Source organism: Protopterus annectens, chromosome 1.part2 (assembly GCF_019279795.1).
Source record: "Protopterus annectens isolate FY-2018-M chromosome 1.part2, PAN1.0, whole genome shotgun sequence".
Taxonomy (NCBI): Eukaryota; Metazoa; Chordata; order Ceratodontiformes; family Protopteridae; genus Protopterus; species Protopterus annectens.
Window position 1 is genome coordinate 920,819,349 of NC_056727.1, and position 18,724 is coordinate 920,838,072.

The 18,724-nt window shown below is 39.1% G+C and overlaps 1 protein-coding gene across 1 annotated transcript in view; it reads right to left on the reverse strand.

Annotated features, from left to right (window-relative positions):
* Positions 1–18,724, reverse strand: part of LOC122792422 (nuclear RNA export factor 1-like) — a 1,378,427-nt gene that overhangs the window by 299,720 nt on the left and 1,059,983 nt on the right. The window contains exon 8 of the mRNA XM_044060210.1: positions 12,438–12,526. Coding sequence (XP_043916145.1) covers positions 12,438–12,526 — 89 coding nt within the window. The remainder of the gene's footprint in view (positions 1–12,437; positions 12,527–18,724) is intronic.

Genomic DNA, 18,724 nt, shown 5'->3' on the forward strand with positions numbered 1-18,724 from the left:
GAAAAGCTTTGACTGCTCTACAAACATTCCTACTAAATGAAGCGGTCAGGTCAAAGGGGGGCTTCTATGTAAAGATAGTTCATTGGCCCGCAGTTTAAATTTGTAAACTTGTGTGTTTTAAGTAATGACTCTGTAACTTGTGTTTTAAGTAATGACTCTGTAACTTTTATTTAAAACTTTTAAATGCAATTGCTTACTCCACAGTGGTCTAACCTGTAACAGTCTATTTTTACAGGTCAGGGAAATGACTTCTGCAAATTGGCTCTTCAACAAGAGCTTGGGTGGGGGAAGTATAACAAAATGTTTGTGAAGGCATGAAGGAGAGACTTTCTTGCTAGTGTCTCATGTGCTAGATGACATTGGTTCATGCTCTAAGCATAAGTAAGCCTTCTACATGCTCAAATGGTTGCTGAGTGCCTTCTATTCAACAGAGGAGTTATAAAAGTAGAAGTTAATAAATTAGTTTATTACTGCAACTGAGCAGACTGTTAATCCTGTACAAAATTATAAGAGTGAGTCAGCAAACTCAAAGCATGGGCCCCCACCCAGTTTCATTGCCAACTGTCATAACTCTGGTGGAAATCATGAATCTAAACGGGAGAAATGTTTAGCTTTTGGTCAACAATACCACAAATGCAGTAAGCGGAATCATTTCAAAAGGTTTTGTAAATTAAATGGCCCAAATTATTTTATTAAAAGGGAACATTTTAAGAAACGAGTTGATCAATTAGAAAGCTGCAACATTACTCTTTATGCTGATGGTGTGTCAGTGCTTCATGAAACAGTCAATCCAGTGGATTTAAGGGCAAAGAATGAAGTACTTTGTATTGCTTGGATAAATGGCAAACACAGAGAGCTCAAAGTTAATAGCGGTTCCAAGTGCAATGTTATGTCAAGCAACAACATCTGCTAAAGTGTGTCATGCTGAAAGGCTTGCTTTGGCAAAGTGTGCGAAGCTTGTTGCTTATGGAGGTGAAAAAATTCAAACTGAAGGATCAGTAGTGCTTTCATGTTACTCTGCTGAGAGATGTTACGACTTGTTCTTTTATGTGGTCATGAGGCATGTCCAGTCATTATTAGGGCTCACAGACAGTTTGAAAATGGGACTACTTTCATTTAATAAGGAAGTACATCATGTTAGCTTGAAAGACCACTACTCTAATTTGGCCATTATATTTTTTTCTATCTATGCTGATCTTTTCAAAGACAAACTAGGGAACCTTCCAGTTGTGTACTCCATGAAGTTAGACCTGGATGTCAGTTGAGTTATCAGGCCAGCTCAAAAAGTTCTAATAGCCATGCAAAACAGAGTCAAAGCCGAGCTAGATAAAATGGTGCAACAAGGTGTGATTTGTCCAGCTGGTTCATCTACTCTTACTGAATGGGTATTTTCCATGAGGTAGCTCATAAGAAAAGCTCAGATGACATCAGAATATGTACTGATCTACAAGATTTGAACAAAGCACTAAAAAGACCTCATCATCGAATGCGCACAGTCGAAAAAGTCGCAGCTCTGATGCCAAATGCCACTGTTTTTTCTGTCCTAGATGCAAAGAGTTAATTTTGGCAAATTCAGCTTGATAAGACATCATCATTGCTCACTACATTCAGTACTTCATTTGGCAGGGACATATTTTTGAGAATGTCTTTTGAGATAAATTCTACAAGTGAAGTTTTTCAACGTGCAATGGAGTAACTTTTTTCTGGGTATCCTTGTGCTGTTATAGTGGACGATATACTAGCAGGACGTAATGGTGAAGCTGAGCATGACAGAAACATCAGAAAATGTCTGGAAAGAGCACATCAAGTGAATCTTAAGCTCAATCCACAGAAATGCAAATTCAGGGTACAAGAGGTACTTATGTTGGTTATTTATTTATCAGTTCAGGCCTACAACCAGACTCTTCTAAACCAGTCATTCTCGAAATGCCACCTCTAGACAATGTTCAAGTCCTGCAATGTCTTCTTGGCATGGTTAACTACCAAGGCAAGTTCATTCCAGACTGCAATGTCTTCTTGGCATGGTTAACTACCTAGGCAAGTTCATTCCAGTCTTGAGCCAACTTTCAGCACCGCTGACACGTAAAGATGTATCCTGGTCTTGGTTAGAGCAACACCAAAGAGCATTTGATGACCTGAAACACAGAACTGCTGATCTACCAACTCTCAGATATTATAATGTTCACAAGCCAGTTACTCTTTCATGTGATGCTTCAAAATTTGGTCTTGGTGCAGTCATTCTACAAGAGGGTCAACCTGTTGCATATGCATCGAGAACTCTTACCCAAACTGAAATGCAGTGCGTCCAGACTGAGAAAGAGCTTTTGGCAATTGAGTTTGCATGCTCAAAGTTCCATGATTATGTTTATGGTAGACTTATCTATATGGAAATAAACCACCAGCCTCTAGTCACTATCTTGAGAAAGCCTATGCATACAGCTCAAGCCAGACTGCAATGCATGATGTTGAGACTGCAAAAGTATAATTTCACTCTTGTCTACAAGAAAGGCAAACTTCTTTATCTTGCTGATACATTGTCCAGATCGCTCAGAAATACCATTGAACAGCATGAGCATGAGAACCTTGATTTTGAAGTCATGGAAGTGAGAAATATTTCTTCCACACATCTTGATGAGCTGAGAGATCACACAGCCATGGATCCAGTTTTACAAAGGCTCAACCACTTTATCAAACAAGGATGCAGTCAAAGCAATCCAGTTTACCTCAAGAAGTGCAACCTTATTTTCCATACAGAGATGAGATTTTGCTTGACAAAGGTATCATTATGAAAGGTCCGAAAGTAATTGATCCAAAGTCTTTGCAACAAGAGTACATTACTATCTTGCATCATAGTCATCCAGGAACAGACTCTACCAAAAGAAAGGTGAGAGGACTAGTATTTTGGCCTTCTATGTCACAAGACATCAAGAAAGTACTGTTATCTTGTCTGTATGTAATAGTACTAAACCACATTAACAAAAGGAACTTCAGCTAAACCATATTCCTGAATTACCTTGGTTGACAGTAGCCACTTGACATTTTCAAGTGGAATGGTCAACATTGCTTGGTGTTACTAGACTCTTACTCCGATTGGTACGAGATTGACCTACTTCCTAATCTAGCTTCCAGTACTGTTATTACTAAGGCGAGGCATCATTTTGCAGTCCATGGTAGTCTGCGCAAAGTTATTTCTGACAATTGCATGCAGTTTACAAGCCAACAGTTCAAAAGATTTGCCAAAGAATGGGACTTTACTCACGTCACGAGTAGCTCTGAGTATCAGCAGTCAAATGGTTTGACAGAACGTGAAGTTCAAAGTGCAAAACAGTTACTACAGAAATCAAAATGAGACAATAGTGATGTTTTCCTGAATCTCTTGAATCTCAGAAACATTCCTCGTGATAGACATCTTGGTTCACCTGCTCACAGACTTCTGTTGAGACAAATCAGAATCACGTTACCAATCAGTAGTTAATTGTTGATTCCTTTTGTCAAGAACATCTGGTCAGTGAAAACAAAGCTGTTGAAGAAGAGTTTAACCCAGACGTTCTACTACGATAAGACCAGCAAACTGCTCAATCCATTATGAGAAGGAGAAGTGGTAAGTATGCAAACATCCAAAGATTATGATCGGATTGGAGTCATGAAGAATATTTGCCCAGAGCCGAAATCATACATTGTGGAATCACAATGAGTAGAGTTTAGATGAAATTGGAAACATTTGATGCTGGTGTCCCCGCCTATACCACAGCACATAACCTCTGAGAGAGACTCTTTATCTCAGAGTGAGTTGTCCAGTGTTCCTGTTCGAGAGGAAGTCCCAAAGAATATCCCTGTTCCTGTGATGAATCCAGAAGTGACTGATACGAGTTGTTCACCGAAGACTGTCCCTATTGCTAAATTCAGTTCAGATTGTTATGTTATCAGACCCGGTCGTATCTCCAGACCATGTAATAGATACAAGGCAACTTGGACATGAACACTGTGTTTGTTTCTAATGCCTACAGTAATGCATGGCTAACTCCAATGCTGTTTTTTACTAAGGGCAATCTTTTTAAGAGGGAGGATGTAGACAAATGTGTGTGCATGTACCTATAAGAAGCTATCTAAGGGCTTGCACAACTGAATAAATACTGAGCATGTGCAAGCCTGACTGCCATTTTGTACTAAGCTGTTGAGATGTAAGCATGTATGTATGTAAGGTCTGTCTGTTAATCAGTTTATTTATGTTTTATGATGCTGCTATCCATCCTGATGTATTTCTATGTATTAAAGCATCTAAATGAACTACCCGCCTGCTTGTCATCTATGTTAGAGAGGGACGAGCGACAATAGGAAAAATCAAGTATCGATAATGAAAGGATTTAAAGAAGGATATTTTGCTGGGTTGAAATGGAGACTTGAAAAGAGGTGCGATTATAATAATATTTTAATCAAAAGAGGTGCACCTATCATAACTGAGGACAAGCTAACAGATAAAAGTGGCAGATATAAAGCTACATGGGGGTGGGGGTGAATGGGAAAAAAAATAAGCATTGCATCAGTGTATGGCTCTCAACCCCCCCAGGAGCAGGTAGGGGAGTTAAGCTCCATTGTCTCACATATGGTAGGGTTTCAACAAGGTATTTTAATAACAGCAGTAAATTGGACTGTAGTTAAGTAACACAGGAGGTGTCAGGAAGTCCAAAAAATATCAGTGTCCAGAAAAAAGGTTTATATTTGAGAAATTACTGGAAGCTATTCATGCTGGAAGATGATTCTTAGGGGAAAAGCAAAAATGACTACACTTTTTATTCTAGTAGATTTAAAACTTTAACAATGTTGGACTGAATCTATTTAACACAAGAGCACATACATTTCATAAGGGTATAGAGGTCCATCTCATTTCCCTATCATATCATGTTTTTCTGTCCAAGTGGATCTTAGGCTTCACACTAATCAAGATGTAATAAAGCACTGGAACTTTCTTACTTATTTGCTAAAATGAGATCTTAAAAAAAAAAAAAACTGGGTGAAGGAGCAAATAGCAGAACTGCTACATCTTAAAATAACATGGCAGGATAACCTAGCTACAGCCTGGGATGATCTTGAATAAGATTCAAGTACAGGATAATAATGAAGAAAAGAGAGATTGGGAGAAATTCAAAGAAAACATATGGAGAGAATGTACTAAAAGTTAAAAGGTTGCAGTAGGAAATGTAATTTGGACTTAAAAGTGCAGAGGCAGTTAGAGGAGGCTACAAAGACCTGGCAAGATCATCAGCCAATGTTAAATAATAACCGTGTGTTTAGGTTTAGGTTAATATCATTCAGCAGCAACCCTATTGCCCCCCCCCCCCCCAAAAAAAAAACTAACCAAACATATGTGTGGAGAGGATGACAACTAAACTAAGATCAACCACTAATAAAATAACTGTACACTCCAAAGAGATCTTAAGACTTTTAAAAATTACTGCTTAAAGTTATATAAGGATAGAGAGATCCCTGAAAGGGTAGTCATACATATGAAATCATACCTACGAACAGTAAACCTTATGCAGCTTGACTAGAAGGATAACATAACTCTAGACAAGAAAATGAAAAATAGAGAAAAATGAAACAATTCAAAAGAGTACTAAAAAAATACATAGCAAGTCACCTGGGTTAGATGGGTTTCTGGTTGAGGTATGAAGACTAGAAAAGGAAGAGGTGTTGTCAATCTCTGGGAAGTTATTTAACAAAATTCTGGGAAGTAGGCAAATACCAGCTTTTTGGAAGAAAGAAGTGGTTGAGGTCCTATCAAAAGAGGACATGGATATAATTCAAGCTTCTTCATACTAACCTATATCCATTTTAAATCATGATCCAAACATTTCACGTCTATTTTGGCAAGTAGGATGGGCCCACTTTTGCACAAGATAATTAATAAAGAACAATGTGACTTTGTTGAGGGAAGTCAAACTTTTGGCAACATTAATAAAAACTCACTATTCATAAAACAACACTAGAACAACTAATCCCCTCCTGTTGGTTAGTTTCAACGTGTAGAAAGCTTTTGATAGGGTGTGGTGGGCATACCTGTTTTATATGATGGAGCTTTCTGGCTTTACCAAAAAGTGATCAAGTTATTTAACTGTATTTACACTGGGGCAACGGCTGTAGCAAAAACTACTGGTAGACTCCCTGGGGCTGGAAACTTACAATGAACCCCTGCCTATGATTGACAGAATGAAAAAAAAAATGAAAAAAAATGGCATAGGGAGTCTAATTTATCTTAGAAATTGGCTATGTGCTTTAAGACATAATCAAGTGATTTAGAAAAATTATCTGTAACATTGTCCAGTTTCTTGTCATTTTTTATTGCTGTCTTTAAATGTACACAATGCTCTGTGATTTTATCAGTGGCTTCCATACTCTGGCAAGTGCTTTCGCATTTATGCTTCATCAGATCTGCCTGTAAATAGATGTACGTTTTTTAGGAATCAGTTTCTGCTAAGTGATGCTTAAAATTTAAAATAAAACACATAAACTATGAACACCAAAAGTGCCTCCCATCCACACCTTGGACACGCCCCCAGGGTCAGCACCTCCCCACACACGCCCCCACACTTCATGATATAAATGTTAACTAAGAACAAACCTCAGACAGCATGCAGCACTCATCTCCCTGGACTGAACTACCTAATAAGAGGTTTTTAATGATATAGCTGGCGTAAAGAAAGCCTTTCTTGGTATAATTCTGAATGAATTGAGATTATTGAAAGACTGTCTGTAGGAACATGCATACAACTACAAAACTTATGAATGTTGGGCTGCAAGCAACTGTAAAAATCACTTTTAAACAATGCTTTTTATTAGGGAAAAGCTTGGTCTAGGCAAGTATAAATCTTATAGCACCAGCTTTAGGGACACTCAGAGTGAGTATATGAAAGGATTAAATATCTGGTGCCTACAGAGAAGGGATATTGATCAAATGGCCAAGTACATGTCACAGGATACTAGGCTAAAGACAGTCAAGAGGGTTAGGAACACACAGCTGTTACATTTAGATCTTAATAACAAAACTCAAGTCATTAAAATGTTTATAGTGCCTTAGTTCATTACACTGGACAGTCTTACAACTATTCAACCCCTGAGTCATTCATACAGGCACTGAACCAGCCCCTTAACTAATTTATTTGTGAGAGTAGCAAACTTAGAATATAGTGGAAAAAATGAATGCTTCCCTTGGGCAATGGAGAACTGGCAAATCTAAATCTGAAAAATACTCTGAGGCTACCCAGTTAAAATTAACATATGCCTTTCATATGCAGCAATATAATATATACCTAATTGGAAAGAAATGGAGAGAATTAGATGGGGCAACTACAAAGAAGGAACAGGCAAAGTAAATGGGATGGTGATGCAAATAAAAGGGAAACTTACTCCCTACATGGAGCACAAAGAATCATAACATTGGCTGCCAGCAAATGCTCCCTTTACTGTTTCCTATAGTTATTGATCTGAATAACCAGAAAAAATGGATGTGATGAACACTAGGAGAACTCTGGCTCTGGAAAAACTGTGAACCTTGCTACTGGGAACAACTAGTTACCAAGTACAATATTTTGAACTGGAATGAGCAGGAACAATTTTAATTTGGGAAATGATTGCTATCTGCCTACTGATATGATGGAGAAATATACTAGGGTTACCACCTGTCCCACTTTGTGAGAGACAGTCCCTCTTTGGGCACTTGTGTCCTGACAAAAAAAAAAATTGTAAAAATGGCAATGGCAAACAGAGATTTTAGAAAAAATATTACCTATATTTTATTTTATGTAATAGTTGCAAGTTTTTCTTTTCTGTATCTAAAATACCTAAATGTTAAACAAAATAAGCAAAAAAAATGCTACAGAATAAAAGCTTTTTTTAGCAAAAAAAAGATTAAGTTCTATCCTTTGTACTGTCCGTGGGGATGTGTCAGCCTGTAAAATCTGATGTTTGTACCAAAAATGTCCCACTTTGGCCATTTGAAAAGGTGGCAACCCTAAAATATACAGACCTCAAAAGAAAGGAACAGACAAAAGGAAATAACCCATAACTGATAAAATATATTAAAGAATTTAGGGCTGAGTCTGTCCAAATGAACTTGGTTATTAGCAGAAGGTATACAGCTTTACTAGGGGAATATAACAACAGGGAAATTGAGGTAAGATGAATTGGAGAAGAGGCTAGGGATATAAATATCTGACCAAATGAGGGGTAAAATATGCTTGGCTCCTGGATGTGCTGCAAAAATCACAATGCTTTTGAATCACATGTATTTTTAAACACCTGCAAGATAAAACATTTTTTCCACTGATGCATGGGAGATGCTGGACATGCAATAGTGAAATAAATGGTAAAAGGGAACATTTTTTGAGTGTGAATCTCTGAGTAGCTTTAAGCTACAAGTGCAGAATCTTCTGGCTAAGGTCTTGAATAGAATTTTTGAATTAAGAAGTTTTCCTTAAATAAATAGGTGTACCAATTTTAATGGAAACAATTTGAGAACAAAGCTGGCATGTTTTGCTGGTGAATTAAGAAATGCATTACAAAAAAAAAAGGAAATCCAGAGAATCCCCTGAATTCAGAAAGGTCTTACAGATCTAGCAGGAAATAAGGACCTACAACAGCAGGTCAATCCAGGGGCTGAATGATAAAAAGACCTTGAGCTAATTCAGCAGATTTAAGAATAGGTAATGCACATTAAATATTTGATGGTACACTTGCTTTACCAATATTTTTATATAGTAAGGTGAACTTGTGCATGTTTTTAATGACATAAAAGTACATATTGTTGGTCATGACTGGTATTGGAACTGACGCTATAAATATATTTTTTTCGTAGTTGTATTGTACTGTAGCAATGCCAAATGTAAAAACAAATCACCTAAAATAGAGTAAAGCAATTAAAGTACACACCGTAAAGCAGTACAATAATAGATATGACATACCCAGCTCTTGCAGGGCTTGGTATCACAGTCACATCTGGTATCTTAGGTAATAATCGACATCTTTCAACTAGGATTGTAAATCTTCATAGCAAATGTGCCTTCTAGAAACCTTATGTCCCCTTCAAAACAAAGAAAAATTCAGAAATAGAACACTTAGCATCATTCAGAAGCAGAGGCATTATCTCCAACCCCTGCAGGGGGTAGCTACTGGGCCTGTCCCAACAGCCCTGTACAGATAAAATTGTCTCTCACAGCAGCTCCTTCTGAGGTAAGACCCATCAATTCTAACGTGGTTTTCATGACTTCTGGAAACCACAGATCGAGACTTCACCACATGTGAAGCCGTAGATGGTAGTCACAACTGTAAATGCTGGACCAGTGTATCTGTCCCCCTAAGCAACTAGGCTGGCACTGGAGGGAGCAGATACTATGATGACTAACTGCTTTCATCAGTGTAAAAAGGGTGGAATCTTCTTCTTGGGAGGGTTGGTTAGACCTGGAAGAAGAGACAATGATGGGGGCAGAAGTGGAATCTGGTTCTTCACAGTGTAGAAAGCTCCCTTCTTCTTTAAAAGGTAATTTTCAAGGTTCTGAGAAAGTGCTCCAAAAATAACACCCCCCAAGGGCATCAAGGATGAAGTACCTCTGTTCCTTCATAGCAGGTACATATTCAAACCTGTAACACCAGCCACAGTCTCAGTACAGTGAAAACTACACAGGCCATATGAAAGCCCAATCTGTATGCCATAAACTGAGGTCTAATCACATACTCCTCGGCCTAGACTCAGGAAGGGAGCAAAGCTTTTCCAGTGCCTGATCCACTATAGAGGAACAGAATATGGAAATGTAAGATTAACAGCTGAAGGCACTAAGCAACAGTGTGGCCAAGAATAATACCTTCTTGCTCCATCTACCCAAAGCTTTAACTCTGGCTAATAGAAATGTGGTAGCATTCTTTCGTCCACACTGAAATCAATCAAAAGATGTCTAGTCAAGATATCACTCTATTATGCTTGCGGTTTACTGACAGCAACTGCTTCCTAGGGCAAAACAGCAGGAGAGGCCTGTTATTTCCAGATGGCATATGAGCATCCTTAATGAGTAGCTCCATAAGGACATTACACTAAGCTCTTCTTCCTTCTTCCCCATATATTGCCAATAACGGAGGACTTCATAGCCTTAGTGTTCTACCTGTGGGAGGGGTTACCTGGAGAAAACCTGTAGGTTGGAAGGACTCAGTGTCTTTATCTGTCTTAGAGACAATAACCTCCTGGTCTTCAGATTACTCATAGAAAACTAAGGGTCAAGGAGTCCCCCAACTTTATCAGCTCCAGTGTGAATACATTCAGACCTGGCCAAAATGTTTAAAGTTGAGCATACAATCAGAGGGCACCAGGTGCTGAAAGGCAGACATCACTCTGTTGTGTGCTGCCAAAGGTGGCATGAGTACATGGGGGTCTATGTCAGCTTATCGAAAGATGATAACATTGATCACTAGTTGATCGACCACAAAAGGTCGAACAACCAAAACAGCAAATACATGGAACAGCGATTTTTTTCTGAGGGAAAAAAAATCCCTGTTCCACAAAAAAAAAATAAAACAACATAAAGTGGGGGGCTTTGCCCCCCATACACCCCCCTACTTAAATATACCAACTCCGAGAATGCACCACAGTGGAGGAAATGGCAAACTCCCGACAACGGCCCAGCAATATTTCGATAAGGTGATATAGACCTTGAGTACATGAGAAGCTTTACCTGGTTCAGTGCTGGCATTAGGAATGGATGCATTTCTATATTAGCACTGACAGGTACCAACATACTCCAAATATATATGCTTGAAATCAAACACCTGAACTGTAAACCTTGGGATAGGAAGCTTCAATGAAGTCTCTTCCTTCTCGGGCATCAAACCTTGCTAGGCTCAGAGGACACCTAGGGAGAAGAGTCCCTGGTTTGAAGTACAACCCCTTACCTACTACCATGCAATTCTGAAGGCCACTCCCTGGGATCAGGCTAGCCACAAGAAGGAAATCTTGAGACATTTCCCCAAGGCAGAAAAAAAGAAGTGTACCTCATCTGAGACCAGTTAAGAGAACTCAACACCGAGTTCAACTTGTTGAGACTCACGCCGATGATAAATTTATTATCAAGCACTTTCATAGGGGAGGGGTAAGCCTCCATGCACTCCCACACTACTAAACTTATATGGTTGCACAAGCACAAAGAAAAGAAATTCACAAACAAAGGAATCATTGTGGCATATGCTTAGAAACCACATTGACAGTGATTTCATACGTACAGCAGTAACTGGACAGTATATCTCAGTGAGTTGAGTTCTCATTGAGTTCGGACTTCAGACTTAGGGAAGCCACTTGCAGTACATGGGGACTGGAGGGGGATTTCTAAAAAGCTCTTACTTCCAGAAGTGTTGGACCAAAGCTTGCCTCCCCCACTTCGCTAGCCTTTTGATGGTGATCCAGCAGAGAATAGAAGCTGCATACAAGACCCTCACAGTAATCCCTGAGTGAAGATCTTTCAATGGCTGCTGTCCTCTTGGACACAAGAAGTTTCTTACCCAAATGTATACCGGCAACTAGGACTAATTACTGGCATTCTTGGCAGTTTTTCAGATTTTACTCTTACTACTGGCAATGTTTCACACTGCGCTCCTCTTAAAAGCCATATAGTTAATCCCAATGTTGGCCTCAGCTTGTTATCAAGTATCCACATGAACACTAAAAAGGTTTTTGTTGCTTTAGCTATCAAACTCTTAACTTATTCATGACGCAAGTCAGGACTGAGATGCAAACTGTGCTGTGTGAGTAACATAAAAAACAACTGGGAGGTTCAGGGTCTGGGTATGTTCTTACACTGTGGCTTGTTATGTCTTGGTACATGCCAGAATTGGGCACTCCCTCCCAGCAGAGACATGTCCAAGAAAAAAATTACATAACTCAAAGAGAAAACAGGATGAACCCAATTGTAAACTCACAAGGTGAATGCATTTATGCAGTCATGATTCATATCCTGCAAGTGCACTAGAAACGTATAAGCCTCTTGGGCATAAAAACCAGGAACTTTCTGATTATGCAGCTTAGGAAGAAACTAAGCAAGTAGCTACTAAAAACTATAAACACTGCAGCCTGTGCGCCCCTTAGTCCCGGAGTACAGATGCTGTATATGCGACAAATGGGGTGTGAATGAAACAAGCACGGCAGCTCAAGACATTTAAGAACAGACACATGAAAAGACACTCATGGAAATGCCTAACTGTTATAGCAACTACAGAGAGAACATTAAAAAGTCAGATTGGAGCATCAACAAACAGAATCAAAGCTCAAGACATTTAAGAACAGACACATGAAAAGACAATCATGGAAATGCCTAAATGTTATAGCAACTACAGGCAGAACATTAAAAAGTCAGACTGGAGCATCAACAAACAGAATAAAAAATCAGGATAAATCCAGCACCAACCTCAGGGCAGCTCTTTTCAATTATCTTCAAGACACACTCCATGTATTCAACTATGTTCAAATGCAAACTGACCCCAGAAGATGTGAGCTCTAAGGATAACAATAAAAAGCAATATGTTAAAAACATTAGCAAAGAATTCCATTTCACAGTGAAAACAATCAATAGCTGCAGAAACTATAATTCTCAACAAATTCAAGATGTCATACCTCTTTCCCAATTGTATAAAATGCCCACCATACCAGCAGATTTTCCAACACTGAACCTTGCAACAACAAACACCTATACTGCAGCTAGCACCAGGAATCCACAGCAACATCCTTCAGTCATTTCCCACAGGGAAAATACCTTGTGATGCACGACACACTCATCTTAGTACCCACAAAACATTGGCTGCTATATGCTCCTTCAGCATCACTCCCAAAAGATAATGCAAAGAGCCTCTGAGGATAATTTTTTTTTCTCCTTGACTTTTGATGACCATCAAGACTCCCTACCAAACTGGCCCATTCATTCATCTGGGAAATGAAAGCTCTACAGCTCATTCATTCCACCCATGTAGTAGAAGTTCATGAATTGTGCTGTCATCCTAGTTCAGTGAAATGGAGACATTCCTTTTTAAATCCTAAATAGTCCCATTCAAATACTTGCACTGTTCTCAAGGGGAATTGTGCAACATGAGTCAGCAAGGACTGTTTCGCCTGCTTCAGAGAGAGGTACCTCCTTAACAACCCTGTCTCCTTAAAAGGTTAGCATTCCCAATGATCTTGAATCTCCACAAGGGAATCTCGAAAGGAAAAATTAGGCTCTGTCTCACCAACCATCCCCTTCCCCCACATCACCAGAGACAGGTAATTAGACTCCACCTTGTCACTACTCTGTCTCCTCCCAGCCAGCTTCTTTAACAACGTCAAGTTATGCCTGGAGAATACAGCAATCGTACCTATAAAAATTATTTAGAGAAACCCCTTACAAACATGTAAATGGCTGCAATGAGACTGCTGTACCTACCAGAATTAAGCTCAGATCTAACAACAGAACAAACATGACTAGTGGAATCCTTACCTTAACCAGGTATATAATAAAAAAAAAAGTCATGGTCAGAATCAGAAAGAGCAAGTATTATACAGACAAGAGCTCTACGATTCAATTAAACAAGAAACTAAGAGCTCTAATAAAGTCCAACAAAGTCAATTACGAGGTCAGGACAGCATCACAGGCTAAGGACAATCACAGGGCCTTCTTCAGCTATGACAAGAACCTTAAAGCAGTGTGCAGAAATGGTACAACCTTCACTGACCATGGTGACAACAAATCTACTAGCAGATAAACTGCTATAAATCAGGCATGTTTACATGGAGCTATGCGCTGCACACTGCCAGTTAGCAGTACCCCGTATAGCAGCAAACCTATAAGGCTAACACTTAGGACATTACCTGTAATACAAAAAGAATTTGGGTAAAGCTAAGCTTTGGGTAGCTAGTTAGCGCACTAAACAGTACTAATATCAGATCATAGCACTATCTAACATCGAGAGAGAGAGATCGAGAGATCGAGAGAGAGAGAGAGAGATCGAGAGAGAGAGAGAGAGAGAGTCTCTAACCGACTAACTAAAGAGCAAAAGACCCCAGGTATATGCGGACTAATACAAAGTCAGCCCACTCTCTGTATTGTAGGCAAATTTGAACAATAAATAAATTAATAAATGCATAATATTTCCCCTAAAATTCAATATCTCATTCTAATTATTAAAAAACAGTTAAATCTAACATCTTAGTTTAACATCAAAGTTCTGATCTGACCACCGCACCTGGACTTTCCTTTCCTGGATGACATGTAACCTAAACATGCATGCAGTAACAAAAAGGAATTAGAAAGAGCCCCAACGGGGTACTTATCTTCTAGATTAGAATTTGAAGATCAGCGAAGACAGCAGGCAGTGCTGACATTTAACTGGCAACAGAGAAATTCTGAGGAAAGATACGTGCAGATATCACTTTTTACGACCCATGGTCCCTAGGCCAATGTCAGATGTCCTACGTACCTAGCAGTGGCTACAAGCTCCTATAAACTGGCCAGCCGTTTGGGTAGCAAGCAGAAGATAACCCAAGAGTTTGGAATATTGCAACATGAGAACAGAAAGACATACAATATTACTTTTCAAATGTGCTTTTTCCTGCTTCCTTTCAACACACCCTAAATAGCCAAAGGGGCATTGTAATTACTGTGGAACAAATCAAATTAAGATGGGATTTGGAGTAGGCCCCAGAAGCCATGGAGTCACAGACGCGCAAGGGGCATTTTCAGACATTTTCCAACCTTTTGATCCCATAATGGTCTGCACAAAACAAATAATCAAGAAAAGAAATGCACTCTTACTATTTTTCTTTCAAGTAAGAAATACATTTTTGTCTGAAAAAACATCAGTTACTAATAAAATGCTTGCAAGAATACATGCATCATATCTAGGAATACTGCCTGCCCCGACATGCACACACACACAAACAGTTGCCCACCTTATGTGCATCACTGTAGTGTTAGACTGGGATAAAGACACAAACTGCCACAGTCCTATATTTCAAGTGGTTCCTTATATATATATATATATATATATATATATATATATATATATATACATACATAGACACACACACACACACACACATATATATATATATATATATATATATATATATATATATATATATGACAGAGAGATTGCTATATAGATACATATACACACAGCATGCTTCTTCACTCCCTACCCCCAAAAGACAGCCACATTTTGATGTTAGACTTGGGCAAAGCTGAAAGAAGAGACAACACAGTGACAGACAAAGATATTTCTGACAAATGTATAAAATTGCAAGTCTTCTTACACCTACCTCCAAAAATAATCACCTATTTAAGTGTCTGATATTTAATTACAAAGAAGAAAACACAAAAATGTAACTAAAATTTAAAAACCACAACACAAAGGAACAAGTTCCAGGTGAAGAATAGAATGAGCAGCGTACACAAAATAAATGAATAAGCGCTTTCACTCCTTTAATAGTCAAACAGAATTTCATCATATTCAATAGACCCAGTAGGGTTCCCAAAGAAATACTATTAAAGAGATGAAAGCACTTATTTATTTTGTGTACATGTTACTTTTATTCTTCAATTGACACTTGCCTCCATGTTGTAATTGTAAGGAAAGTGATAATTCTAACAATCACACAAATGTACTGCAAATTGCTGCTCCTAAACAAAGTTTAGCGACTTTCAGTTCACACCTCTTGAGATTTGAGGGAAGGAGCTAAAAGAAATAATGACCACACTGTTAACAGAACCTACATAAGCCATACTGAAATTCTGCGCATACCTTAAAATGTTGACTGTAAGAAAAAAAAATTAGTAGTAACTGCTACATCTTCCAAGCCATGTACTGGATAAAAAAAAGTAGCCCATCTTATGTCACACAAATACACACATTTACAGAGCCACATTAGTAACTGTTTTAAACTGAGGAAACAATTGGTATAGTTGCTTTCATGCACAGACAGGTCCCCACCCAGCAGCTGTAGTCATTTCTGAGTCTAGGTCCAATATTAAGCATCCTTCAGTCAACTATAATTATATAGCTTAGCTTACCTTTTACTGCTGTAGAATAGATGTTGTAGTAGTCAGTAAATAATAAATCCACTTTCTTCACCACGATCTCACTCCTTCCTTCACCGCAAATGAAAAAAAAAACGACCGGACAGTGTTTCGCAATGCATATACCAGTGGAAAGCTGGTATGAAAAAGCGTGAAAAAAAGAAAGTTGGCACATGCGCAGAACAGCAGACGTACGCGGACGTGTAAACACATGGAAAAAAAGTTAAATTTCAATTAAATTTAAATTTAAGGGTCGTGGGCCGCATGGAAGAGCTCTGAGGGCCACATGCGGCCCGCGGGTTGGACACTCCTGCATAATAGCCCAACCTAAATACCGGTTCAGACAACATGGATTTGCAGTTTCCTAATGTCTTTGTGGTGAGCCTGGTAGATATGGGTATCCTGAGACAATGCAGCAATTTCCTCATGTACTCAGACAACCTTTTGATTCTTAAAGAAACTAACACAGTATGCCAGAGATGTGTATACATAATCTCCTTACAGGAAAAAATCTCGTTTACAAGCAAGGCTGTCAAGAACACACACACCACTTCCTTGACACATACTGCTCACCATACACATAGACCTTCTTATGCCAAGGCACTTAAAAACCCCTTTCAAACCTCAAAGACCTCCAAGCCATCAAACAGCAACATCTATCCTCAGCAATCACTGAAGTACGCACCAAAGCATCTTACACCCAATGATCCCTCAAGAACAAGGTCCATAAGGCAAGCTAACACTTTACCTAATGCTCTTGTCACAGGGAATGCTACTGCATAACACAAATTAACCCCTCTTAACAGGCTGGACAAAGAGAAGAAAAAGATTAGTTGCCTATCTGGCACTAGGACCCACAATATAATGAACCCACTCAAGTCACTGCACCACAGACCAATATGACTCTACTGTAGTCCATGTGGGTGAAAATGACCTGATACATACCTCATAGGGCTATATGGCTAGAGACATTATGGCTCTTTCTGAATATGTGTCACACACAGGTACATGCCTTGCACTGAGCAGCACTCTACCTTCCCCAAAGATGATGCCATAGTATGAACAGAGACTGACTGATTTTAGTAACTGGCTTAGTTTCAGGTGTCACTTGAGGGGAATCCAATATCTATCAGAATGGGAGGACACGGTTAACTGACCACGTTGCTTTGCCAAGGATTATCTGCACCTGCCCCCCCCCCCCTCGGCTTTTCGATATTGGCTAAAACTTTATCCACCCCCTTAGACCTTTTTAGGCAATGTCAAAAATGATAAAACTACCAACATAGGAAAAAAACTCAAAGCAATTTTAAGGTGTTACTATTCAATGCTAGGAGCCTACTCAAGAGTCTCCACACCCTATAAGCTCTCCTCACTCTGAACAATGCAGACATCTGTACAGTTACCAAGACTTGGTTTAAAGCCACAAAAAGTACTCCAGCAGTGCAAGGTTACAGAGCATTCCACACATTTAAGTCAACAGCAGCATGATAGATGTGTCTAAAACTACGTTAGCAACAAATATAACTCCAGGTTGGTTAAACAGGATGATGTCCTGGAGTTCATTCACATTCATGTCTCCAAATACAAATTTCCTTACCATGTCTTGGTCAGCCACAGATTACCTTCTATAATCCATGCAGTTCATAACTCTTACCTAGACCTACTAGAGGTGCTCACCATCCAAGAACTACTAGAGGCGCTCACCATCCAACTAAAAACCCTATTCATGGAAGACTTAAACTAACCTCTGTAGACTGGGAAACATACACTGCCTCCAATTCACAGGCAAAACATTTCCTGGACTTTATCAACAAAAACACCCTGGATAAGATAATGTGCACTCCAACCAGAGGATCAAACATATTGGCCCAAGTACTCACCAACATGGGAGACAGACCTCATTCGTGAGGTCGGATCACAAAGCTGTCTCCCTTAAAATAAAATGCAAGCTAGAAAATCCAACTAAACCCATAACAATTAGGAACTATTCTAAAGCAAACTACATCCTATTAAACAACAGGTTGTCAAAATTCACGACTCCCAAAACACAACCATTTGTGCAGAATTATTTACAGAAACCTTGTACAAACATGTAAATGGCTGCATTGAGGCTACCTACTAAAAGTAAGTCCAGATCTAACACCATAAATAAACCCCATTGGTGGAATCCTTACCTTAACAGAGTATATAATAAAATAAAAAAGTCATGGCCAAAATCAGTAACGGCAACTCTTACAGAAATAAGAGCACTCTAATTCAACTAAACAAGAAACTAAGAGGTCTAATAAAGGCCAACAAGGCCAATTATGAGGTCGGGATAGTCTTCTAGTCTAAGGACAATCACAAGACCTTCTTCAGCTCTTTCAGGAACCTTCAATGTGACACTCAGCAATATGCAGAACTAGTGGTAAATAGTACAACCTTCACTGACCAGGGTGATATAGCAAATCTACTGGTTGATAAATTTTGCTCTACCTTCACCCCTCATTACCCTCCCACCACCTCTTGTGAAATCCCTTCTAGCATATCTCCCTCCGACTATCAACCGGGAGCAGGGCCTAGTGGTGCTCTATAAGCCCAAAACCTTTGCTTCAATTGGCCCCGACAATATCCCTGGTTGTCTCCTAAATAGCCTAAAACATGACCTA